Source organism: Vipera ursinii (assembly GCF_947247035.1).
Source record: "Vipera ursinii genome assembly, chromosome: 3".
NCBI classification, from domain to species: Eukaryota; Metazoa; Chordata; class Lepidosauria; order Squamata; family Viperidae; genus Vipera; species Vipera ursinii.
The window spans coordinates 4,446,713-4,473,673 of NC_139516.1; the positions used below are offsets into that span (position 1 = coordinate 4,446,713).

The 26,961-nt window shown below is 46.9% G+C and overlaps 1 protein-coding gene across 1 annotated transcript; it reads left to right on the forward strand.

Annotated features, from left to right (window-relative positions):
- Positions 1–2,237: 2,237 nt before the first annotated feature.
- Positions 2,238–10,888, forward strand: TNFRSF6B (TNF receptor superfamily member 6b). Its single transcript, XM_083360977.1, has 4 exons — positions 2,238–2,411; positions 7,197–7,572; positions 9,123–9,317; positions 10,503–10,888. The coding sequence occupies exons 1-4, from the start codon at positions 2,364–2,366 to the stop codon at positions 10,784–10,786; spliced, it is 903 nt and encodes a 300-aa protein (XP_083217103.1). The 5' UTR covers positions 2,238–2,363; the 3' UTR covers positions 10,787–10,888.
- Positions 10,889–26,961: the final 16,073 nt, after the last annotated feature.

Below are 26,961 nucleotides of genomic sequence, written 5' to 3' on the forward strand. Positions count from 1 at the left end.
GTATATGTATATGTATATGTATATGTATATGTATATGTATATGTATATGTATATGTATATGTATATGTATATGTATATGTATATGTATATGTATATGTATATGTATATGTATATAATCCCAAGTGCCGCGTAGCAGAGTGAGCGCCTGTTACTCGTCCCAGCTTCTGCCAACCTAGCAGTTCGAAAGCACGTAAAAATGCAAGTAGAAAGACAGGGACCACTCCGGTGGGAAGGTAACAGCGTTCCGTGCGCCTTTGGCGTCTAGTCATGCCGGCCACATGACCACGGAGACGTCCTCGGACAAGCGCTGGCTCTTCGGCTTTGAAACGGAGATGAGCACCGGCCCCTAGAGTTGGAAACGACTAGCAGGCATGTGCGGGGGAACCTTTACCTTTACCTTATGTGTGTGTGTGTGTGTGTGTGTATAAAATTCTAAAATATAATATATGTAATCTAATATAATATATAATCTGCAATACATAATATTATATAATATATAATATCTATATGTAGCTAGACATACAGACATACACAATCAGAATCCCATTTCTTGCACAGCGCGTGCAAAATGTCCTAAACTTGGGCTTGCCAAGCAGCATTACCCTATCCTATCCTATCCTACTGTATTCTATTCTATTCTATTCTATTCTATTCTATTCTATTCTATTCTATTCTGTTCTGTTCTGTTCTGTTCTGTTCTGTTCTGTTCTGTTCTATTCTATTCTATTCTATTCTATTCTATTCTATTCTATTCTATTCTATTCTATTCTATTCTATTCTATTCCATTCCATTCCATTCCATTCCATTCCATTCCATTCCATTCCATTCTATTGTATTCTACAATCTGTCTATTCTATTCTATTCTATTCTATTCTATTCTATTCTATTCTATTCTATTCTATTCTATTCTATTCTATTCTATTCTATTCTATTCTTCTATTCTATTCTATTCTATTCTATTCTTTCACACCAGGAGCCCTGGTGATGCAATGGTTAAAATGCAGTATTGCAGGCTAATTCTGCTGACTGGAGGGCAGCCAGAGGTTTAGACTGGATCTGGCATTTTTGTCCACTGATTGAGTTCTTTCCAAGGACCTGGGATAGGCAAATGTTGCTGTTCAGTGATGCTAAAGGTATCACAGGCTGTTGGGCAGGTGGAAAACCGCCAGCTGGTTCTTGAGGACTCTGAGAGCTGCGGATAGCAGAAGATTTTTCTGGAATATCTTCTAAGCTGAGACCCTCAGCAAATGTTAAAAGACCCTTCCCCCCCCACCAAATGCAGCAGGATTTTAGGAAGCCTCGAAGGGGCATTTCCCATAATAACCAGTTTCGAAACTGGCTGAATTCAGGTGCTCCCTTACCACCACCCTGGCTGCTTGTCCTCCTGTTCCCCTTAAAATTCTGAATTAATTGCATCTCATTCTTTTCGCGCTTTATTTCTTTAAGCAGTTCCAAGTCAAGCTGCCTTTTGCAATTGACTGATGGGGATTTTTGTCAATGCCAGCGGGATTCAAGTGATGCTCCAGATGCTGTGGGTTTGCACCCAGGGCATCCGTTATTTAGTTAGTTAGTTGATTGATTGATTGATTGATTGATTGATTAAAGTAATACAGCCAGCCACCTCAATGGTACAGGTAGTCCTCGGCTTACAACCATTCATTTAGTGACCATTCAAAGTTACGACGACACTAAAAAAAGGGGACTTGTGACCGTTTCTCACTCTTATGACCATTGCAGCATTCCCCCCATGGATCAAAATTCGGACGCTTGGCAACTGACTCGTATTTACGACGGTTGTAGCGTCCCCGGGGTCAAGTGATCCCCCTGTTGTGACCTTCTGATGAGGAAAGTCAAGGGGGGGGAGCCAGAGTCACTTAACAACCATATTGCTAATTGAACGCCTGCAGTGATCCACTTAACAACAGTGGCAGGAAAGGTTGTAAAATGGGGCATTAAAATGCGACTGTCAGTTGAGGGCCATCTGTGCGCATGTGAGCCCAGGAGGAGGAGTGTGAGAGAGCAAATCTCCGCTCCACATTAATAAATCCCCCCCCAAAAAAAGGGAAACTGAATTTAGTTGCAACCATAATCGTTGTCTGAGGTAAGATGACGGGGCGTTTTTATGCGTGTGGGTTGTGAAGAAACTTTCTGCCGGCTTTTACCCGTAAGCGCAGTTTGAAATTTTTTTTTCAGGTGGAAGCATTCTTGCAAATCTTTTCCTGCTTTGACAAAAAAAAGGACTTGAGGTAATAATGCGTTGCTTTTGTCTTCCTTTCCCGCTCTAGAATTGCAAAAAAAGGAAAGAAAAAAAAGGAAATTTGCATCGTGCGTAGAGTTTGCACAAACCTTGAGTTTCTGGAAAATGAATCGGGCTGGCGGCCTTTTCAAGAAAAAGCAAAACCCATGCCAGGTAAGAAATTTAATTTATTTAATTTAAATTAGACTTATATACCGCCCTTCTCCCGTAGGACGCAGGGCGGTTCACAAGGTTTTTTAAAAACAATACAACAAATTACAAAAATTAAAAACAATTAAAATGATTGCACTAACCTTGAACTAAAAACCCAATTGCAATTAAAATACAGTTAAAACCCCAATTAATACTCTCAGTCCAGGCCAGAGAGCTCAAAGAGCCAGGTCTTCAGGTCCCGGCGGAATGAGCGAAGGTCAGGGGCAGTCCTAAGCTCCACGGGCAGCTGGTTCCAAAGGGCCGGCGCACCCACAGAGAAGGCCCTCCCCCTGGGTATTGTCCGCCGGCAATCTTTTACCGGCGGTACCCTGAGAAGACCCTCCCTGTGGGAGCGCACAGGACGAAGGGAGCTTGATGCCGGCAGCAGGTGTTCCCTCAGATATCCCGGACAAAGCCATTTAGGGCTTTATAGGTCATCACCAGCACCAGAAATGTTAAGAAAGCGTTTCCAAGGCGGACTGAACGAACGGCCGCGTTGATTTACTCTAACGTTAAGTCCTGGGGTACCAAATTGAGCAGGCAGATCCAGTGGCAGTTTACCTTGAAATCCAGGGTGTGACAGCAACGCACAGGGTTGCATTGAACAGGAGAAAATAGAGTTCTGGGTTGAGCTGTGAGGTCCTGGGTGCTTTCTGAGCTTGGTTGGGTTTTTTTTGTTTTTTAATTTTTTTAAAATTGATTTTCTAATTTTACATCCAAGTATTTAAGAAGCAACATGGCAGCTGGGTTAACCGATAAGTCAATAACTCACAAGTATCTTTAATACCAACCTCAAAGCACCACATTAAATGTTTCCTCTCTTTTCTCCTTAGCATTCACTGTCTCATACTCAAACCGATACAAATCTTTATATCAGTTGAATAAAAGTAACGTTCTTAATCGTTAATTAATCAATCGTTTTTAGCTGACACCTATCCGACTTATTTTAACATTCGATCTTTATAGACAGTCCATGTCCTAATTAGTTTTCCCAATTTTTAATTTCCCGTTAGTATTTGAATTTAACATTCATCGATTATAATTTCCAGATTTTGAGTTACCAAAATTCCCATTATCCAATTCATCACAAAGTCTAATATTCAGGTTTCACATCTTATCTGGTTGGGGTTTTTTTTTGCTGACGTTTCGTTACCTGACTAGATACTGAATGCAAATAGCAAACTATATCTCAAACAAGGAATCGTTAACTCAGAAAAACAATTAAAGAGTAAACAATAGCCTAATGAAGGGACCTCCAGGGACTCTCCCACAAACATTGGTAGGTCAAGTCACTTCAACAAAGATGATCAGGGGACTGGAGGCTAAAACATATAGGGAACGGTTGCTGGAATTGGGTAGGTCCATTTTAACGAAGAGAAGGGTGAGGGGTGACATGATAGCAGTGTTCCAATATCTCAGGGGCTGCCCCAAAGAAGAGGGAGTCAAGCTATTCTCCAAAGCACCTGAAGGCAGGACAAGAAGCAACGGATGGAAACTCATCAAGGAGAGAAGCAACCTAGAACTAAGGAGAAACTTCCTGACAGTGAGGACAATTAGCCAGTGGAACAACCTGCCTCCAGAAGCGGTGAATGCTCCAACACTGCAAGTTTGTAAGAAAAGACTGGACAGCCGTTTGTACGAAATGGTATAGGGTTTCCTGCCTGAGCAGGGGGTTGGGCTAGATGACCTTCAAGGTCCCTTCCAACTTTTTTTATTATTATTATTATTATTATTATTATTATTATTATTATTATTATTATTATTATTATTATTATTATTATTATTATTACCTCACTCCCTTCTTACACTGATGAGATTACTTAGTTGGGTCATGAGACGTCTGCAAGAAAGCCACCAAGCTCAGAGAGCACCAAGGACCCCCAGAGTCGTCCTCTTCCTCCTCCTCCTCCTCCTCCTGCTTCTCAAACCCCGTCCCCTTCTAGCATTGATGACGTTACTTAGTTAGGTAAGGAAAGATCTGCAAGAAAACAAGCTCATAGACCACCAAGGACCCCATAGTCTTCATCGTCGTCCTCCTCCTCCTCTCTGCAAACCCCACTCCCTTCTAGCACTGATGATGTTTCCCAGTTGAGTCATGAAATGTCTGCAAGAAAACAACCCAGCTCAGAGAGCACTAAGGACCCTACAGTCTTCCTCCTCCTCCTCCTCCTCCTGCTCCTCCTCCTCCTCCTCCTCCTCCTCCTCCTCTTCCTCCTCCTCTCCCTTCTAATACCAATATTACCTAGTTGGGTAATGGAATTTCTGCAAGGAAACAGCAAAGCTCGGAGAAACCCAGATAAGAACGAGAAACCCAGATAAGCAGGGATTAACACCAGACAAACACTCAAGTAGAAAACAATGTCCTAATCAAGGAACTACCAAGAGAGAGAGAGGAAAACACACTCCCACCAACAATGCCAGGGTAAGCAACTGCATATAAAAAAGCAGCAGACTTCATACTCCTTCATACTTATGACCTTAATCTAATGTCTGCCAGAAAGCAACCAAGCTTAAGGAGCATCATGAACCCCACACAGGATTATCAGCTTTTATGCTTGGGGCTCCCTAAAAGCACTCAGCGTTCCACATTGCTGTTCTCTACCCGTCACTGAGTCAACAAAAAATTAATTGGGTGTAAAATGTCTGAAGGGACGCGGTGGCTCAGTGTGTTAGGACGCTGAGCTTGTCGATCAGAAGGTCGGCAGTTTGGCGGGTCGAATCCCAAGTGCCGCGTAGCAGAGTGAGCGCCTGTTACTCGTCCCAGCTTCTGCCAACCTAGCAGTTCGAAAGCACGTAAAAATGCAAGTAGAAAAATAGGGACCACTCCGGTGGGAAGGTAACAGCGTTCCGTGCGCCTTTGGCGTCTAGTCATGCCGGCCACATGACCACGGAGACGTCCTCGGACAAGCGCTGGCTCCTCGGCTTTGAAACGGAGATGAGCACCAGCCCCTAGAGTTGGAAACGACTAGCACGCATGTGCGGGGGAACCTTTACCTTTACCTAAAATGTCTGAATGGCTGGCCCGTGCTTTTGTTCGCGAGTCTTTGGAAACAGAGTCTCGGTCAGCTGTTATCCACCTTGAGGCTGCCCTAAGAATCCAAGAGAAGCTGCACTTTTAAACTCTGGAGAACTAATGACTGCCTCTCTTACTAGCAGGAGATGTCCCAAAGGTGCTTTTTTCAGGAGGCAACTGGACTTCCTTGTTTTTCTTTGAAGACCTTTCGCTTCTCATCCCAGAAGCTTCTTCAGGTTCTGACTGGAAGGTGGGGAATGGAAGGATTTATACTCCTTGCAGACAGCTGGTCATTTGCCTTCTCTTAGAGAGTCCTTGAGGCCACCTGGAGGTTTACCTGTGTCCTCAGGGTCACCTGAGTGGTGCAAAGGGGTGTGGAGCCTTCTTGGAACTGCTGAAAGGACTATTGTAGAAGGACAACACAGATAAACCTCCAAACCTCCAGGTGGCCTCAACGACTCTAAAAGGATGCAAATGACCAGCTGTCTGCAAGGAGTATAAATCCTTCCATTCCCCACCGTCCAGTCAGAACCTGAAGAAGCTTCTGGGATGAGAAGGGAAACGTCTTCAAGGAAAAACAAGGAAGTCCAGTTGCCTCCTGAAAAAGCATCTTCGGGATAAGTATGACCTGGATGACTGAGAATTTCCAGAGACGTTTAGCAGGAGATGGGACTGTGAGCCACACATTTAAAAGAAATATTATGATTCCATGCAAGTGGGGAAGAGCTTTTAGTAAAAAAAAAAAGGGGTGTCTAAACAGATGTTGGGGTCTCCATTCAGATGGACCTTTAAGCTGGTTGTCCTAGGAATCTTTGTTCTCAGCCCAATGAGCTGAGGGACCCCAGTTACAATGCTTTATCCCCATCAGAAGGATGTGGAAGCCCACCCCTCTAAAAGTTTTTAAAAAAAGGAAGATAAAGGCAGGACAAGTCAGAACCAGGGTTTATTTGAGTTGGTTTACATTATTTTCCTTTATTATTTTAATTTTATTTTGCCGCCCATCTCACCTAGAGTCTTCAGATCTGAAGCTCTAAAAACTCTTCAGTCACACCTGCCCTGGTCAGGTTCAAAATTGACTACTGCAATACACTCTACATGGGGCTGACCTTGAAGGGTATCCAGATGCTGTCTTGTCTCAGTTTCATCCACCTGTCCCACCTGGGCAAGCTGGGAGGGCCTGTTGATTCAAGAACTTTGACTAGGGGGATTCTGGGAGTTGAAGTCCACAGATTTTAAAGTTGCCAGAATCGAAAAGCGTGCTTTACGTAGGTAGCCCTTGACTTACAGCTATTCGTTTAGTGACCGTTCGACGGCGCTGGAAAAAGTGACTTACGACCGTTTTTTCATACTTAACAACCTTCGCAGCATCCCCCGGGGTCACGTGGTTAAAATTCGGGCGCTCGGCAACTGACTCGTACTTACGACGGTTGCCGCGTTCCGGGATCAGGTGATCCCCTTTTGCCACCTTCCGGCAAGCAAAGTCCACGGGGAAGCTGGATTCACTTAACAACCGTGTTACTCACTTAGCAACTGCTGTGATTCACTTAACAAGTGAAAGCCAACAAGGTCGTAAAATGGGGGGGCAAAAGCCGCTTGACAACTGTCTTGCTTAGCGATGGGAAACTTGGGGCTGCCCTGTGGTCGTAAGTCGAGGACTGGCCTGTATCTGGGAATCTCTGCTAACGTTCCTTCCTTCCTCCCCCTCCCCTCCCCCCCCCCCCCCGCATCAATAGTGGGTGATTTGGAGTGTCTTGCTCTGGAGTGCTCTGACCCATGCTTCCCAGCACACCTTCGAATGGAAAGACCCCAACAGCCATAAGAAGCTGCTGTGCCAGAAGTGCCGCCCTGGGATGAGCATGGCTAAGCCTTGCACGGAGGACAGGCCCACCGTGTGCCAGCCGTGTGCCAACGAGCACTACACCGAGTATTGGAACTACCTGGACAGGTGCTTGTACTGCAGCATCCGCTGTAACAGCCTGGAGGTGGAGGTGGTGCCGTGCAACAAGACCCACAACAGGGTGTGCAAGTGCAAGCCGGGCTACCATGCCGAGTCGCTCTTTTGCATCAAGCACTCAAAGTGCCCGTTGGGAAGTGGAGTGCTGAAGCCTGGTAAGTACCAGGGCAGGGAGTCAGCAACCCTGCTCCAGGGGGTGGGGGTGGGGAAGGGGGGGCATGAACTGGGATTGAGCAGGAACAGGCTGACATCTCTTGGTGGGAAGGCTGAAGAGGCATCTCTTCTCACTGGTGTTCCTCACTCTCAGCAACTTTAAGATGAGTCATTTCTCTCTCTCTTTCTTTCTTTCTTTCTTTCTTTCTTTCTTTCTTTCTTTCTTTCTTTCTTTCTTTCTTCTTTCTTTCTTTCTTTCTTTCTTTCTTTCTTTCTTTTTCTCTCTCTCTCTCTTTCTTTCTCTCTCTCTCTTTCTTCCTTCCTTCCTTCCTCCCTCCCGCCCTCCCTCTCTTTCTTTTTTTCTTCCTTCCTTCCTCCCTCTCTCCCTTCCACCCGCTCTTCCTTTCTTTCTTTCATCCTCTCCCTCCCTCCCTCTTTCTTTCTTTCTTTCTTTCTTTCTTTCTTTCTTTCTTTCTTTCTTATATCTCTCTCTCTTTCTTCCTTCCTTCCTTCCTCCCTCCCTCCCACTCTTTCTTTCTTTCTTTCTTTCTTTCTTTCTTTCTTTCTTTCTTTCTTTCTCCCTCCCTCCCTCCCTCCCTCCCTCCCTCTCTTCCTTCCTTCCTCCCTCTCTTTCTTTCTTCCTTCCTTCCTTCCTCCCGCTCTCCCTCCCACCCGCTCTTTCTTTCTTCATTCATTTCTTCCTTTCTTTCATCCACCCTCCCTCCCTCCCTTTCTTTCTTTCTTTCTTTCTTTCTTTCTTTCTTTCTTTCTTTCTTTCTTTCTTTCTTTCTTTCTTTCTTCCTTCGTTCCCTTCTCCCTCCCACCCTCCCTCCCTCTATCCTTCTTCCTCCCTCCCTCTTTCCTTCCTTTCTTCTTCCTCTCTCCCTCCGTCGCTCCCTCTTTCCTTCCTTCCTTCCTCCTTCCTTCCTTCCTTCCTTCCTTCCTTCCTTCCTTCCTTCCTTCCTTCTTTCCTGTGTAGTCTGCAGTTCTAGGAGGGAGGGGTTGCATCCTACAGGAGCAAGACACAATTCAGTTCAAAAGGTTTGTGTGAGAGAAAGAGGGTGAAGACGGATCCTCCCTAACAGTTCCCAGAGTACATGCTTTATAGGGCAGGTAGCCTGTTTTGGTTTGGCAAGATTCTGTCGGTGGGTGAGGAACGATAAAGATATTTGAAGAATCACAGTCTGTCTTTCTAGGGTTTGGGAGCCTGATCCCTTCCTTCCTTCCTTCCTTCCTTCCTTCCTTCCTTCCTTCCTTCCTTCCTTCCTTCCTTCCTTCTTCCCTTTCTCCCTCTCTCCCTTTCTTCCTGATCCACTTTCTTCCTCCTTTCCTCTCCTCTCCCCTCCATTCCACTCCACTCCACTACACCCCACTCCATTCTCCTTCTTCTCCCTTGCCTTCTGTTCTCTTCTCCCATTTTAAAATTTTTACTTTATTATTTTGACGTGCATTTATAAAGTTCCCCAACTCCTGCAAACTGTCTGTAAGGCAGCAGCCACTGAAAGCAGTTTGAGAATAAACGAGACCTCCTTTTCTGCTTCCATTTTTCTAGGCAACCCACAAGAAGATACCCAGTGCAGAGTTTGTACAGAGGGGACCTTTTCCAGCAACCATTCCAGCAAAGATCCCTGCCAGGCCCACCAGAACTGCTCCGTGCAAGGCCTTCAGGTCAACGTGCCTGGCACCCGGTTCCATGATACCCTCTGCACCTCCTGCACACCTGGGAAAGGCTCAGAGGAGGGCTCAGGTAAGACACACCCCCCCGAGACTACAGGTAGTCCTCAAGTTAGAAACACAAGGCAGAACTAGAACTCACCGTCTCCTGGTGATTGGCCCAAAGTCACCCAGCTGGCTTTCATGCCTAAGGCGGGACTAGAACTCACTGTCTCCTGGTGATTGGCTCAAAGTCACCCAGCCGGCTTTCATGCCTAAGGCGGGACTAAAATTCACCTGGTGATTGACCCAAAATCACCCAGCTGGCTTTCATGCCTAAGGCGGGACTAGAACTCACTGTCTCCTGGTGATTGGTCCAGAGTCACCCAGCTGGCTTTCATGCCTAAGGCGGGACTAGAACTCACCGTCTCCTGGTGATTGGCCCAAAGGCACCCAGCTGGCTTTCATGCCTAAGGCGGGACTAGAACTCACCGTCTCCTGGTGATTGGCCCAAAGTCACCCAGCCGGCTTTCATGCCTAAGGCGAGACTAGAACTCACCGTCTCCTGGTGATTGGCCCAAAGTCACCCAGCCGGCTTTCATGCCTAAGGTGGGACTAGAACTCACTGTCTCCTGGTGATTGGCCCAAAGTCACCCAGCTGGCTTTCATGCCTAAGGCGGGACTAGAACTCACCGTCTCCTGGTGATTGGCTCAAAGTCACCCAGCCGGCTTTCATGCCTAAGGCGGGACTAGAATTCACCATCTCCTGGTGATTGGCCCAAAGTCACCCAGCCGGCTTTCATGCCTAAGGCCAGACTAGAACTCACCGTCTCCTGGTGATTGGCCCAAAGTCACCCAGCTGGCTTTCATGCCTAAGGCCAGACTAGAACTCACTGTCTCCTGGTGATTGGCCCAAAGTCACCCAGCTGGCTTTCATGCCTAAGGCTAGACTAGAACTCACCGTCTCCTGGTGATTGGCCCAAAGTCACCCAGCTGGCTTTCATGCCTAAGGCCAGACTAGAACTCACCGTCTCCTGGTGATTGGCCCAAAGTCACCCAGCCGGCTTTCATGCCTAAGGCGAGACTAGAACTCACCGCCTCCTGGTGATTGGTCCAAAGTTACCCAGCTGGCTTTCATGCCTAAGGTGGCACTAGAACTCACTGTCACTTTCTAGGCTGGTGCTTTAACCATTAGACCAAACTGGCTCTCCAAAGTGGCATGCTTTATGCCCAGCATCTCTTATTTGATGTGTTCCCCACCCGCTCTATTCTCTTCTAGGGACTGGGGAGTGTCACGAGGCCGCCCTTGACTTTGTAGCCTTCCAACTCAAGTCCCCGCGAAAGCTCCGGCGTCTGTATCGTAAGCTCACCCAAAGTCCTCCTGGGACAGAGAAGAAGAAGGCCCCCGAAGAGCTCCAGGTGGACCTTCACGCCTACCTGCTCCAGCTCAAGACCCTGCACGGGAAAGAGCGAGCGTGGGAGATGGTCAAGGAAGCCCTGGAGAAGATGAAGTTGGTGCACATTCTGCAGAGCATCCAGAAGAGATTCTCCGTGGGCTTATGAGAACAACTTGATATGGGATTTATTATCGTCGTAAGAACAGGTCTTAAGATTGTCGGTCACAACTGCGCGGACCTGGATCGTCGAGTTCAATTATTTATACAAAAGCTAGCTTTTTTTTAAAAAAAAAAAAATCAGATTTCCCAGTCTCTATTAGGCAATCGATTTGGGCAGTGGTGGGATTTAAACAGGCAAACAACCGGTGGATGCCGCTTCCGGAAGTCCGTTCCTGAGCCTGGGCAACCAAAAATTAGCTACCGGTTTTGCCGAAGTGGTGCGAACCGGCTGAATCCCACCACTGGATTTGGGGGGGGAGGGGGCGGAGAGAAAAGTGCTGTGGAAAAGAATGGGGGTGTGTGTGTCTTTCTCTGTCTCTAATGCAGTCTACCCAACACTGCGCAGACTGCTTTAGGGAAGCAGAACAGTCCCTCCCTCCATCCTTGGACCATGCGGCTGTGTCCCAGCAGAAGCCGCCATTTTGGAGTGACCGCAACTTCCTTACAACTGCTTAGAAAATGGCGTTCGCTTCTGGGATGCAACCCAGAAATCTCTCCTAACTTCGAATGATCACTAAGTGACCGGTCTTAAGTGGAGGACTACGTCTCTGCAGATGTGTATTTTGGTGAAGTGCTACAAACGTTTTGACCCTGTAGGGGAGGGGGGGTCTTCAAACCTGGCCCTTTTATGACTTGTGGACTTCGACTCCCAGAATTCCTCAGCCAGGTGTCTGGCTGAGGAATTCTGGGAGTCGAAGTCCACAAGTCATAAAAGGGCCAGGTTTGAAGACCCCCTGCTGTAGATGATCAAGGTGGAGGTCTTCAGAGATTTGGGAAGCGCCCAGATCCTGTTGGGTCAACATGCTGGCCTGTCCCTCCCTTTGGAGGCCATTATTATAGCCCTATATTTAGGGATTAGTTTGGAGCGACTGTATGCTGTTTTTAGGAATTATTAATTTTTTTTGGGGGGGGGGGTGTTGCTTCTAGGAATTAAGTTTGTTCTTCCAGAATGTGAATTTCTCAGGGGTGGCCTGTCCTCATAGGGGATCACCTCGAGAGCCAAGGACAGGTAGCTCTTGACTTACGACTGTTGGCTTAGCAACTCTTCAAAGATACAACTGCACTGAAAACAGTGGTTTACGACCAGTGGTGGGATTCAAATAGGTGAACAACCAGTTCTCTGTGGTGGATGCCGCTTCCAGAAGTCCATTCTGGGCCTGGGCAACAAGAAATTAGCTACTGGTTGTGCCAAAGCTGTGCGAACCGGTTGAATCCCACCACTGTTTACGACCAATCCTCGCACGTACAACTGGTACAGCGTCCCACGATCACTTGATCAAAAATCAGACTCTTGGCCACTGGTGTTATTTATGACGGCTGCAGCATCCTGGGTGTGTGTGTGTGTGTGTGTGTCACGTGATCACAGCTTGCAACCTTCCCCCAGTGGGCTCAGTGACAAGCAGAGACCAAGGGAGAAGCCAGATTTGCTGAACAACGGCGTGATTCAGTTAATGACCATGTGGTTTTGCTTAACCGCCACGCCAGAAAAGGTTGTAAAATTGGGTGCAGCTCCACTTAATGACCACATGCCGTACTGAGAGGCATTGTGATCCCAATCATGCTCGTAACTTGAGGGCTAGCTGTAAGGCACCCAAACTCTGAGAAATACCAATACGTTGTGATGGTTTTGTGATCGTTTCCAAGGATACCAGTTACAGGCAGCTGAACGGGCCCATCCCTGTGTGTCTTGCTTTTCTGCACTGTGCATTCTGCGTATGTCTGCACATCTACATTTCTTAGTCTAATCTTGGTCTGTTTCAAGCAAGGGTAGTGTGTCTACTTTTGCTCTGCGCCTCCTTCTTTTCAGCGTCAGAGACGTTTTTTTGTCCTCAAACTGTTTCTTCACATTCGGGGAAAGATTACCACAGTTGTGAGTAAGGAACCAAGGAAGGAAATTGGATGGATCAAGTGGTTGCAGCCAGCCCTGAGCTGTGTGTAAGGTGGCTGACAGTCTCCAGATTATGCTGGAGCTCCACGCCAAAATATTGTACCCCAAAATATTGGAGAGTACAAGATGCTTGGGGAATTTGGTGTCTGATTGACCAGAACAGAGTTTCTCAACCTTTCATTGTTGAATTGTGGGATCCTTGGTGCTCCCTGAGCTTCATGGTTTACTAGGCGATGTTTCATGACCCAACTAGGTAACATCCTCAGTGATAGAAGGCAGGGTGTGTGTGGAGGGAGGAGGAGGAGGAGGAGGAGGAGGAGGAGGAGGAGGTGGAGGAAGAGAACGGGAGAGGAGGAGGAAGGAGAGGAGGAAGACGATGACTTTGGGGTCCTTGGTGCTCTCTGAGATGGGTGGCCTTCTTGCAGATGTTTCATGACCCAACTAGGTCACATTATCAGTGCTAGAAGGGAGTGATGTTTTGCACTGATGTTGTTACCCAATTGGGTCACGAAACGTCTGCCCAGAAAACAACCAAGCTTAAAAAACGTCCAGGAGTCCACCGTTTCTCAACTGTGCCGGATGGGGAATTCTGGGAATTATCCATGTTGAGAAGGCAGGGAAACCTTGTACTAGAAGCCGTCTTCCCCTTCTCGGGCATGGGATGTCCATGCCAAAGGGTTGATGGTCATCGTTTCCAGCGTCAAGCCTTGAACTCACTTCCCACGCCAATCCCAGTTTCTGAGTTTGGGGGAAACTGAATCTGAGTGAGAGATCTAATCCTGGCTATGGGTAGCAGCCCCTCCCTCTGGCTTCCCACCAACAGCTTGTCAGTCATGGTTGGAAAGGGCTGGCTCGCCAAAACCCGATGTGCAGGTTCGGAGGTTTTGCTGGTTAAAAAATACAGGAAACCAGAAGTCGCCTCCAAGCTTTACGTTTTTTATTCAGCTGAACAAAAAGACGGGCTCCTTTAAAAGAGAGCGGCCCCAAAAGACAAGACATCCTTGTATTTATTCTTTCTGGTTAAAATAAGCAACCTATCCAGCAAAGCCCTTTCAAACCATGATTGACAAGCCCCTTGTTAACATTGGCCGTGCTTGTTGAGAAGGGACACGTCTGACCCAGTCCTCGTGTTTCGACTGCCAACTAGGTAACATCCTCAGTGCTAGAAGGCAGGGGGTGTGTGGAGGGAGGAGGAAGAGGAGGAGGAGGAGGAGGATGACTTTGGGGTCCTTGGTGCTGTCTGAGATGGGTGGTCTTCTTGGGTCAGACATGTCCCTTCTCAACAAGCGCTGATCTTAGTGGTTCCATAACACACGTGTGGTGGGTCCCAGCAGCACAGAACAAATTCAGGGATGAAGCATCAGTGGGCTGGACTTCCAGGAAGGTGGACCTTGGGGTATGGTGGGGGAGAACAGATAAGCCACCTCTGGCACCCCGTGGACTTACTGTGTCTCATTAAAAGCTCCCCAGACTTGATTATTCTCGAAGAAACGCTCTTGTTTCCCCCACCTTGACTGCAAGAAAATCGCCTTTCAACCCTTATAAAAGTTCTTCCTTCTACCTAATTTGTGTTTTGTCTGTAAAATTGTCTAGTACAGGTAGCCCTCGACTTACGACTGTTCATTTGGGGACCGTTCAAAGTTACAACGGCACTGGGGGGAAAAAAGGGATCGTGACCATTTTTGTCGATCAGAAGGTCGGCAGTTTGGCAGGTCGAATCCCGAGTGCCGCGTAACAGAGTGAGCACTTGTTACTCATCCCAGCTTCTGCCAACCTAGCAGTTCGAAAGCACGTACAAAATGCAAGTAGAAAAATAGGGACCACTCCGGTGGGAAGGGAACAGCGTTCCGTGCGCCTTTGGCGTCTAGTCATGCCAGCCACATGACCACAGAGACGTCCTCGGACAAGCGCTGGCTCTTCGGCTTTGAAACGGAGATGAGCACCGGCCCCTAGAGTCGGAAACGACTAGCATGCATGTGCGGGGGAACCTTTACCTTTACCTTTACAACCATTTTTAACACAGCCATTGCAGCATCCGAATGGTCACGTGATCAAAATTCAGAGGCTTGGAAACTGGCATGTACTTAAGATGGTTGCATTGCATGGCCCCAGGGGTCACGCGATCCCCTTTTGCGACCTGACGACAAGCAAAGTCAGTGGGGGAAGCCAGACTCAATTAACGGCCGTGTTACTAACTTAACAACTGCAGTGGTTCGCTTTAACAAACTGCAGCAAGGAAGGTCGTAAAATGGGGCAGAGCTCACCGAACCACTGTCTCGCTTAGCAACAGAAATTTAGGGGGTCGACCTTGGTCGTAAGTCGAGGACTACCTGTGCCTTCGTTTCTGAGTGACTTCGTAAGTTCACTTCGTTATCGCTTGTCCTCACAGCCTCAAAGACCCATGTTAAGCCACTCTGGAAAGAGTGGATTATTTAGAACAGGGGTTTTCAAACTTGGCCCTTTTATGACTTGTGGACTTCAACTCCCAGAATTCCTCAGCCAGCGTGCTTGGCTGAGGAATTCTGGGAGTTGAAGTCCACAGGTCATAAAAGGGCCAAGTTTGAAGACCTCTGATTTAGAACATGTTGTTGTTGTTAGTTGCGAAGTTGTGTCCGACCCATCGCGACCCTGTGGACAACGTTCCTCCAGGCCTTCCTGTCCTATCAGAACATAGATTTTATTTTTCTTAGATTTATATTTTTTTAAGCTTGTGTACAATTAAGGGAAAGTCGCTGAAATGTTAATAAATACACTGACTCCTGCTGTGTATGCTGGTCTGACAGCCGCGGATAGGAAAGTATTACAGAGGGTGGTGAGCACAGCACAAGACATGGTGGGCTGTCCCCTGACACCACTGGATGACCTCGCCAGGACTCACTGCCTTAGAAGAGGGAGGAAAATTCTCAGGGACGACTCACACCCTGGACGGTATCTCTTTACTCTCCTACCGTCGGGTAGGAGATACAAGAGTATAGCCAGCCGCACCAACAGGCTGAAAAACAGCTTCTATCCGTGGGCTGTTAGGCTTTTGAATGAGAAATAAGTTTTGTGAAGTTTTGTGAATTTTATGCAGAATTGACTTGGGAGGCCGGTGTGTGGTGTAGTTGGTTCACATGGTGTTGTAAGATGGAGGGTTTGTTGTCCCTGTGTGTTGGGGGGTGGGAGCACAAAGGGAGGGTCAGCTAATCTCAACGTACACATGGTTGTACTTTGACAATAAAGGTTCATTTCATCTCATTTCAAAAATCGTTTCTTCTTCCGGTAAAAGTGTCCTAGGTATTGTTTGTGACAACTCATCCTTCTGGCCCCCAAAATAAACCCTTAAAATGGGGAATTCTGGGAGTTCAAGCCATCAATTTATTATTACAGCCAAAGGCCAACATGTAAATTTAGCATTCAGATAAAACAAAAGTAGACAGAACCAACACAAGAAGACATAGCAATATATTACAATCAATGATGCAATCAATGGGTAACCGAGGTCTGCCTTGGTTATACAGACAGTACAACATAAACTAGCTTCCTTCAGAAAAACTGAATCCTACTGGCCTGAGAATAAGAATACATTGGGTATAGTCCAATGCTGGATAAAAACACGGAATAAAATTTTTTACAAAACATTATTAAAAAGATCTAAAATATTTATTTGTGTTTCTGGCGAATCCCCAGTGCCGTTGCGCAGAGTCTAGCCGCCTGCACCGTGATCATTGCTTGCCCGTCCTTAAGCAGCCACTGGAGATAAATACTTTCCCAACAAACCAGGATACCTGTCAATTATGGGGAGGAGGTGGTTTTTCCGAATGGCTGTGTAGAAGGAACATCGAAGGAGTATGTGTCCAATGGTCTCCACCTCTCCTGAGCCACAGGATCAGAGTCTTTCTGCCAACGGAGTCTTTTTATACTCGCCGTACAGGGCAGCTGATGGAAACGCACGGCACCGGTTTACTGACTCCAACTGACTAAGATAAGTGGCAGGTGTAACCACGTATCTAATAGAGTCTGGAGCCCGAAACAGCAGAGCTATGCCTAAGTCCGCTTGTTGAAGTCCACACATCTTAACATTGCCACATTATTCCAGATCATTCTATCCGGGGTCAAAACAGCCACTGCCATGAATCCTTGTCCTTCTTTGCCTGCACTTACTGAAACATTCTTGAGCGACACCATACAGAGCAGGGGTCCCCAACCCCCGGGCCGTGGACCGGGCCCGGGCCGCGGCATGCCAGCAACCGGTCCGCACAAACAAGCAAAGCCCCATCCGCGGGATGCAGGCAGCACACAAAACCACACACCCTCCGGTCCGCGGAAAAACCTCTCCCCACGGAACCAGTTCCTGGTGCCCAAAAGGTTCTCTGACACAGAGAACATTTATTCTGATGATGAAAAATATATTGCTTCCTTCCTTACCTATTTTGGTTTATCTTAATATTTATCGTTCCAATATTTTAATGTTTCCTATTGTCGTTTGTATCTGGGTGTGAGCCACCTAGAGTGTCCTGATGGCCCCGATGGGGTGGCCCATAATTTGAATAAATAAATAAAACTTCCTCACCGGACTTTCGATGAGAATTCAGTGGCGTCATGAGGACTAGAAGCGCGTCATGAACGTGAGACACGTGCTGACCTTGACTGTGGCGTTCCTACTACTGCTTTTGGCCACACTCGGCAGCCTAATGCAGCTGCAGCAACAACAGCATCGTGAACGACCGAAGGAGAAGCACAGAGTTCGAATCACAGGAGGTAATGATCCTGAAGCACAGTGCCTGGGTCAGCCCCCTTTGAGAAGAGAACTACACTTCGTCCTTTTGCGACTTTCTGACAAGCAAAGTCAATGGGGAAGCCAGATTCACTTAACAAATGTGTTACTAACTTAACAACTGCAGCAACAACAAACTCACTTAACAATGGTGTAAAGAAAAGTCGTAAAGTGGGACAAACCTCACTTAACAAATGTTTCACTTAGCAACAAAAATCTGGGGTTCGATTATGCTTGTAAGTTGAGGACAACCTGCACCGGTTAGCAGAACAACAGAGTTGGAAGGGACCTTGGAGGTCATCTAGTCCAACCCCCTGCCCAAGAAGCAGACCTTATATCATTCCAGACAAATGGTTGTCCAATCTCTTCTTGAAAAGTGTCGGAGCCTCCAAAATCCTTTAAACGCACCGAAAGCGTAAGAATTAATTGAAAACCCATTTCAAATGGTAAATACTCCATGAACAAACACACAAAATTCAATTAACACAATGTAAACCTAATGATAATACTTACTGTTCCAATGAAGATTCTCAATCCATCACACTTGTTTTAATCAACCCCCTTCTCTGGGGTCAACGCGTACACACAGCCGCACCCCTCAAGTGTCACACACTGGAACCAGCACACACCCCTCAAGCCCACATCAAGGACCAGTCCCCCATAAAACAATCTGTGCCCCATTTTCTCTGTAACTGCCTCCATAGGCAAACCTCTTTGCTTTGGGGAAAATAAAGAATTCTCCTTTCCTCCCAGTGGTCTGGATTTCATTTTTATTTATTCTTATGCAACCCCAAATGATCATCCTGACTCTACTGACCGCAAAGAGGCAGGTGCAACGAGGGGGAACTCTTTTGTGCTTATTCTAGAAAGCCTCCCCAACTGTCATCTGTTTCAGAAAGCGTTTATTCAAACTCCCACCCAAACAGGTCCTCATAAAGCACACACACACATGCACACACCCATTGCGCAGATCCGTATTCCAAGCTCAGCACAGCGAGAATCACTGAGTAAATCGAGTCCAACACATGAAGTCCAGGAAAGCAATCCAGGAGTCACATAGGCCAGTAAACACAACCCAAGCACACCAGGCACGGAACTGGGCCTATTGCTCCAGCAACGCTCAAGTCCTTAGGGCAGGATTAAGGAGGCAACGCCAGTTCAGCTCTTCACAAGTGACGAGGTTGCCTCCTTGCAAGCAATCTGGCCAATCAGCGTTGTCCCTGCCTCCTCTCTGCTCCACCTGTCCTTGGATCAGGAGGAGGCATGGATTCCACCTCCTCCTCATCACTAGCAGGTGGCCAAGTTGCTGCAGCTGCAAGTCACCCAACTCAGCCTCAGCCTGTCACTTGTCTGATTGATCTGGCGTGATCTGGCTGCTCCGTCAGGCTAGCACTCTCCAAGCCCTGATCCGGGCCCACGCTCGGCTCTGTGCTTTCCTCCGTCAACTCAAATTCCTCCTCCTCCTCCTCTTCTATTTATTATTATTATTATTATTATTATTATTATTATTATTATTATTATTATTATTATTATTCCCTTCTAACACTGATGAGATTACTTAGTTGGGTCATGAGACGTCTGCAAGAAAGCCACCAAGCTCAGAGAGCACCAAGGTCACCCCCAGAGTCATCCTCTTCCTCCTCCTCCTCCTCCTCTTCTCAAACCCCACCCCCTTCTAGCACTGATGACGTTACTTAGTTAAGGAAAGATCTGCAAGAAAACAAGCTGAGAGACCACCAAGGACCCCGTAGGCTTCATCGTCCTCCTCCTCCTCTCTGCAAACCCCACTCCCTTCTAGCACTGATGATGTTCCCTAGTTGGGTCATGAAACGTCTGCAAGAAAATAACCCAGCTCAGAGAGCACCAAGGATCCTACAGTCCTCCTCCTCCTCCTCCTCCTCCTCCTCCTCCTCCTCCTCCTCCTCCTCCAAACGCACATCTGGAGAGGGGCCCGGAGATGGATCCATGCCATCGGAGCAGTTTCCTGGATTGTCCTTGTCTTCCAGACCGAAATCTTGCTAGACCAAAGCAATTATTTGCAGCGCTATAGAGGAAAGTATTTGTAGTTCAGAGTTGAAATGAGGGGTCCTTGGTGCTCTTGTAGGCCTTTTCTTGCAGACGTCTCGTTACCAAACTAGATGACATCATTAGTGCCAGAAGGGAATGACGTTTGCTCTCACTCCCTTCTGGCACTGATGGTGTTACCTAGCTTGGTTGTGAAACGTCTGCAAGAAAACAACCCAGCTTAGCGAGCACCAAGGTCCCTTCACTGAAGAGATCCTTTGAGAGTTGCTAGAGAGGAGCCTTCTCAACTCTGTAATAATAATAATAATAATGAAGTTGGAAGGTACCTTGGAGGTCATCTATTCCAACCTCTTGCTCAGGCAGGAAAGCCTATAGCATTTCAGACAAATGGCTGTCCAGTCTCTTCTTAAAAACCTCCAGCAATGGAGCATTCACAAGTTCTGGAGGCAGGTTGTTCCACTGGTTAATTGTTTTGACTGTCAGGAACTTTCTCCTTAGTTCTAGGTTGCTTCTCTCCTTGATTAGTTTTCATCCTTTGTTTCTTATCCTGCCTGCGGGCACTTTGGAGAATAGCTTGACTCTCTCTTCTTTGGGGCAGCCCCTCAAATATTGGAAGACTGCTATCATGTCCCTCCTCGTCCTTCTCTTCATTAAACAAGAACATTATACAAGAGCCTTGGTGGAGCAGTGGGCTAATGCCTCCTTAAGTAACACCAGCTGCCTGCAATTAGTGCAGGTTCGAGTCCCACCAGGCTCAAGGTTGACTCAGCCTTCCATCCTTCCAAGGTAGGTAAAATGAGGACCCAGATTGTTGGGGGCAATAAGCTGACTTTGTAATAATGCCGCTTGGGTGTGTGTGTGAAAGCCCTAACAAGCAGGCATATACATAGAATGAAGGCTACTGCTAAGCTTGTAAGCCGCCCTGAGTCTTCGGAGAAGGGCGGGATATAAATGGAATTAAAATAAATAAAATAAATAAATAAAATAAACTAGATATGCCCAATTCCAGTAGCCGTTCCTTATATGTTTTAGCCTCCAGTCCCCTAATCCTCTTTGTTGCTCTTCTCTGTCCTCTTTCAGGAGTCTCAATATCTTTTTTACATCATGGCGACCAAAACTGGATGCAGTATTCCAAGTGTGGCCTTACCAAGGCCTTGTAATTTGGTATTAGTACTTCACGTGATCTTGATTCTATCCCTCTGTTAATGCAGCCTAGCACTGTGTTGGCTTTTTTGGCAGCTGCCGCACACGTCTGGCTCATATTTAACTCATTGTCTACTAGGACTCCGAGATCCCTCTCACAGTTGCTACTATTGAGCAAGGAACCACCTATACTATACCTGTACGTTTGGGTTTTCTGGCCTAAATGTAGAACCTGACTTTTTTCACCATTGAATTTCATTTTGTTAGATAGAGCCCAGTGTTCGAGTCTCTCCCAACCAAATGATCTAAGCGTCGTTAACTCTTGGTCCTCAGGAATACAGCCCCTCCCTCCTGGGAATCCAGACCACATTCCACCACAGCCTGGCTGGTTAATGATGGTGAGTCAATGCAAATCCTGCCAGGGCTGGGGTGGATAGCTGTAAAACCCAGAAAAACCATCTGCTCTTTTGGTGCATCACCTACCTGGTGCATCAGCTACAGGCCCAGCTCTGTGGGTTGGGCAAGCACTGTGCAATACCGGTAGTCCTCAACGTACGACCATCCATTTAGTGACCATTACAACAGCACTGGGAAAAATCACTTACAACCAGTCTTCACAATTATAAACATCGTAGCATCCCAGGGCCACATGACTGTCATTGGAGGCTTTCCTGGCGCGCTTCTGACAAACAATGTCAGTAACTGGATCTGCTTAACGACCGCATGGTCCACTTAACAACTGCAGTGATTCGCTTTAAAATTGCAGCCAAAGTAAAACTGGGCCCAAACGCACTTAACTGGCGTGCTTAACAACAGAAATTCTGGTCCCAATTATGGTTGTAGGTTGAGGATTTGAAAAACGGGCCTTTCTGGCTATCCCAGGCGTAGGCAACCTCGGCTCTTTTATGACTCATGGACTATGAGTCAGCCATGCTGAGTCAGGAATTCTGGGAGTTGAAGTCCATGAGTCATAAAAGAGCCGAGGTTGCCTACCTCTGTAAAGTTGTGCTGTGCTACAGGAGCAGCTAAAAAGGAGGGGCGCTGAAGCCCCTGCACAGCTGCCCGAAAGAACCAGAAACATCTGGGCGGATCCCAGCACCCTCAACCACATCAAAACTGCAGCAAGATCGTGTTGGGGAAAAACGTCACTCAAAACAAGAATAGCTGAAGATGACTAAGTTCTTCCAGTTGCCGTTGGGACCGAGAATGACAGAATTAGCTGGAAGGGACCTTGGCGGGCTTCTAGTCCAACCACCTGCTCAAGTAGGAAGCCCTGTGTCATTTCAGACAAACGGTTGTCCGGTCTGTTCTCTTTGTCCCATGGCATAAAGATGGATTGTACATGTCAACTTCGAAAATGAGCATGGCTGCAGTCATTTTCCCTACTCATTTTCGGTTGACGCAGAGCATGGAGGGAGGGGGGTTTACCAAGTGCTTCATTAGTTTAAATAAAATTTTTGTCCCATGGGAACCAAGGTCATCTGCTGCTCCCGAAACTGCAGGCTGGGCGTTTCGTGAAAAGCCCACCAAGCAGATGTATTGGGAAGCGTAGTAGCTTGCATAGTTTTAGGGGTGGGGTTTCTTAACTTTGTTTTGGGGATCATTACGTATCTATTTAGACTTGGTTTCACTTTTGACGTGCCGATGCTTTGTATCAATAAACATGTTCTTTGAGGAACTTGCAAGCCTTGGAGTTCTGCTTTATTTGTCTCGGTCTGTTGGAACCTTGACAATACATACAGGTGGTCCGTGACTTACAGTGATATTCAAAGTTACAATGGCGCTAAAAACACCTGACTTAGGACTATTCTTCACACAATTGTTGAAGCACCCCTGCGGACACGTGATCAAAATCCAGACACAAGCAACTCATATTTATGACAGTTGCCGTGTCTCCGGGATCACGCGACCCCCTTTCGTAAGTTCTCCAGCCAGCTTCCGACCAGCAAAATGAAAAGGGGAAGCCAAATTCTCTTAACAATCACGTGATTCATGTAATGACTGCAGCGATTCACTTAACAACCGTGGCAAAAAAAAAAAAGGATAGTAAAATGGGGCACAATTCACTTCACAACTGTCTTGGTTAACGAGGGAAAATTTGGGACTCATTTGCGATCGTACACATTTTGTTTAGCCACTGTTTCAAGTTACAACAGAAATTTTGAGCTCAGTTGTGGTCGTAAGTTGAGGACTACCTGTCCTTGTGATTTACGCCAATTAGGGAACATAAGATTTGGCCCCTGTCTACTTTTCCGGGATGTAGGCATCATCGAAGGCAGTATTTTTCAACCTTGGGAACTTTAAGGCCTGTGGACCTCAACTCCCAGAATTCTCCAGCCAGCTATAGCTGACTGGGGAATTCTGGGAGTTGAAGTCCACAGGCCTTAAAGCCCCAAAGGTTGAGAAATCCTGATCTACGGTATTCGTTCAACATCTTAACCTTAGCTTTTCGTTATGTTCCTACCACGATTGTTGTTGAAAGCAGCTGTAGTATCAGCAACGACGGCAGGGTTGTGTAACACCTCCACCCTCCCATGTGTAGAAGGAACCACGATGAGGTTCAGCCAGAACAAAAGGGAATTACCCTCTTCGTAACTTTGTGAAAAGTTCCTGATATGACAATTGGTTTGTTTTGATTTTCATTACAGATTCCTGGATGACACTTCAGCGTGAGTCAGGATTTTGGTACTGTTGGGGCTTTTTCCCATGTACTAATCTTGGTCCAGCCACCGCACCCTGCAGATGCAATGTCTTTCTTAAGCAAAGAAAAGAGTTTTAGCAATCTTTTCCAAGTCATTCACATGATTAAGGATGTCACTTTTCTTCCCTTTTAATTGCCCTGCCTCCCCCTCCTCCTCCTCCCTTCTAGCCCTGATGATGTTACCTAATTGGGTAATGAAACATCTGCAAGAAAACAACCCAGCTCAGAGAGCACCAAGGACCCCACAGCTGTCCTCCTCCTCCTCCTCCTCCTCCTCCTCCTCCTCCTCCTCCTCCTCCTCCTTCTCCCTTCTAGCACTGAGGATGTTACCTAGTTGGGTCATGAAACATCTGCAAGGAAACCACCAAGCTCAGCGAGCACCAAGGACCCCACAGTCCTCCTCTTCCTCCTCCTCCTCCTCCTCCTTCTCCCTTCTAGCACTCAGGATGTTACCTAGTTGGGTCATGAAACATCTGCAAGGAAACCACCAAGCTCAGAGAGCACCAAGGACCTCATAGTCCTCCTCCTCCTCCCTCCCTTTCAGCACTGATGATGTTACCTAGTTGGGTCATGAAACATCTGCAAGAAAACAACCCAGCTCAGAGAGCACCAAGGACCCCACAGTCCTCCTCCTCCTCCTCCTCCTCCTCCTCCTCCCTTCTAGCACTGAGGATGTTACCTAGTTGGGTCATGAAACATCTGCAAGAAAGCCACCAGGTTCAGAGAGCACTAAGGACCCCACAGTCCTCCTCCTCCTCCTCCTCCTCCTTCTCCCTTCTAGCACTCAGGATGTTACCTAGTTGGGTCATGAAACATCTGCAAGGAAACCACCAAGCTCAGAGAGCACCAAGGACCCCACAGTCCTCCTCCTCCTCCTCCTCCTCCTTCTCCCTTCTAGCACTCAGGATGTTACCTAGTTGGGTCATGAAACATCTGCAAGGAAACCACCAAGCTCAGAGAGCACCAAGGACCCCACAGTCCTCCTCCTCCTCCTCCTCCTCCTCCTCCTCCCTTCTAGCACTGAGGATGTTACCTAGTTGGGTCATGAAACATCTGCAAGAAAGCCACCAGGTTCAGAGAGCACTAAGGACCCCACACTTCAACCCGGAGCTACAAATATTCCCTTCTCTCAGTATAATGTTGTGTTCATGCTTGTGCATAATGATTTAACGTTTAAGTGGTGGCCATTATTCATTCCTAAATGTTCTTTCCCATCCTTGAAAATACTCTTAAAGCAATTAAGAACAAAAACAAGCATCGTTCACCAAAATAGCACCGAACGCCACTTCTAACTAGTCTAGAGTAAAAACACACCACCAGCTTTCAGATCTCTTGGGAAAGCTCAAACAACAATTAAAGATGAGTAAAAGAACAAAAGCCAGGGCTTAACTGAAACCAGACCATGTGTTTTAGAAGGGATGTGACTCCTGTTTTGATTATTCCTCGTGTTTTCTCCTTGATTGCGTTTCTTGTTTCCAACCCCTTCCTATCAAGATGGTTATGTACAACTAATGCGTTCCAAATGCGGGTATGGTGATGTTTTCCAGGATATTCCTTTTAAACTGTTCTCAAGGGTAGAATAAATTCATCCTGTTGTAATTTACCAGAGGAGACTAGGACAGTCAACCAATCCTCTTTAACCGCTTTATTTTTTGTGTCCTTGTTGTGTTCATCTGGAGTCGTAGACGAATGAGTCACAATGGACCACGGCTGATCCTTTGTAGTTGCAAAACTGTGGGCTGAGGATCCCTAAAAAGCTACAAACAGATTATGAAATGCTGTTTTGAGCGTGGTAGTCAAAGAGGGGCCGCTGAGCATTACAGTACGAGCACTTGTGGTGCTGCATGGTGACAGTCTGCCATTAACTTGGGGGTGGGGGGGTGGTGGGGGGTGGATGGGAGTGGGGTTGCTAGGGGGAAAATGAAAGTAACTTCTCTGTCTCCCCGAGATGCTGCTTCAAGGCCACCCAGCTGGGGGAAGAAAGCAGCTGGATGCCAACCTATGTCTATGGGGATTCTCAGTCATCCAGGTCACGGCTATCCCAAAGGTGCTTTTTCTGGACTTTCTTGTTTTTCTTTGAAGACGTTTCACTTCTCATTTGTTTATTTATTTATTAAATTTTTATACCGCCCTTCTCCCGAAGGACTCAGGGCGGTGTACAGGGCAATAAATATAAAAATGAAATACAAAAGTTAAAAAACAATTAAATATTATGCCCAAATATAAACAGTAATTAAAAGCCATATTAAAACCCCAACCCTAATCCATAAAACCAGGTCGGATTGCTCGAATAAATAAGTTTTTAGATCCCGCCGGAAGGAGCGAAGGTCGGGGGCCATCCGGAGCTCGACCGGCAAGCAGTTCCACAGGTCTGGCGCGCCCACAGAGAACGCCCTCCCCCTCATCCAAGAAGCTTCTTCGGCTCTGACTGAACGGTGCTGGAACATGAATGGATTTCCAGAAAATCAGGAATCATTTGCGCTCCAGTTGGAGATGCACACAACACAGGCTCGTCCCCATCATCCTGTGCCCGTCTTCAACCGGGGAGGGACCCAGGGCTGAAAAACATCCTGCAGCCAAGATGGCTTCTCACCCATTTGCACCACTCAGGTGACCCTGAGGACACAGGTAATCCTCCAAATGGCCTCAACGACTCTCTAAAAGAAGGCAATTGACCAGCCGTCTGCAAGGAGTATAAATCCTTCCGTTCCCCCACCATCCAGTCAGAACCTGAGGAAGCTTCTGGGATGAGAAGCGAAACGTCCTCAAAGAAAAACAAGGAAATCCAGTTGCCTCTTCAAAAAGCCCCTTTGGGATACCAACCTATGCTCGAACTGGCCGTTCGGAAAACATCTTGCTTGGACCTGATTGGTCATGGGAGTGGGGGTTAGCTATGGTCAGTTAGGGGATCAGGGGTCAGTTAAGGGAGGGAAAGGTTGAACTTAGGGATTTTGGCGTGCAAGGCTTAGTTCTGGCTATGCATTACTGCGATGCACTTGGCTTCTAATAAAATTATACCTTTCTCAACCAATGGGAAAAAATGGATCTCTTCTCGTTCTTCTGCTGCTTCCCTTCTACGGGACTTGGGTTTGGCTAATCTAAAGAAAAGAAAAAACAGGGAAGACATAATAGCAGCGTTCCGGTATTTGGGGGGCTGCCACAAGGCAGAGGGGGGCAGGTTGTTCACCAAAGCACCCGAGGGAAGGACGAGAAACAATGGTTGGAAGCTGATCAAAGAGAGAAGCAACCTGGAACTAAGGAGAAACTTCCTGCCAGGGAGGACAATTAATGAGTGGAACAGCTTGCCACCAGGAATCGTGGGCGCTCCATCACTGGAAATTTTTAAGAAGAGAGCAGACAATCACTTGTCTGAGATGGTGTAGGTTCTCCTGCTTGAGCAGGGGGCTGGACTAGAAGACCTCTAAGGTCCCTTCCAGCTCTATTCTATTCTATTCTATTCTATTCTATTCTATTCTATTCTATTCTATTCTATTCTATTCTATTCTATTCCATTCCATTCCACTCCACTCCACTCCACTCCACTCCACTCCATTCTTATTCCATTCTATTCTATTCTATTCTATTCTATTCTATTCTATTCTATTCTAT

Excerpts from the sequence above, each read along its gene's own strand:
- TNFRSF6B (XM_083360977.1), top strand. The coding sequence starts at position 2,364 with ATGAATCGGGCTGGCGGCCTTTTCAAGAAAAAGCAAAACCCATGCCAG. Across the intron at positions 7,573-9,122 it reads AAGTGGAGTGCTGAAGCCTG|GCAACCCACAAGAAGATACC; the intron begins GTAAGTACCAGG and ends CCATTTTTCTAG. Across the intron at positions 9,318-10,502 it reads AGGCTCAGAGGAGGGCTCAG|GGACTGGGGAGTGTCACGAG; the intron begins GTAAGACACACC and ends ATTCTCTTCTAG.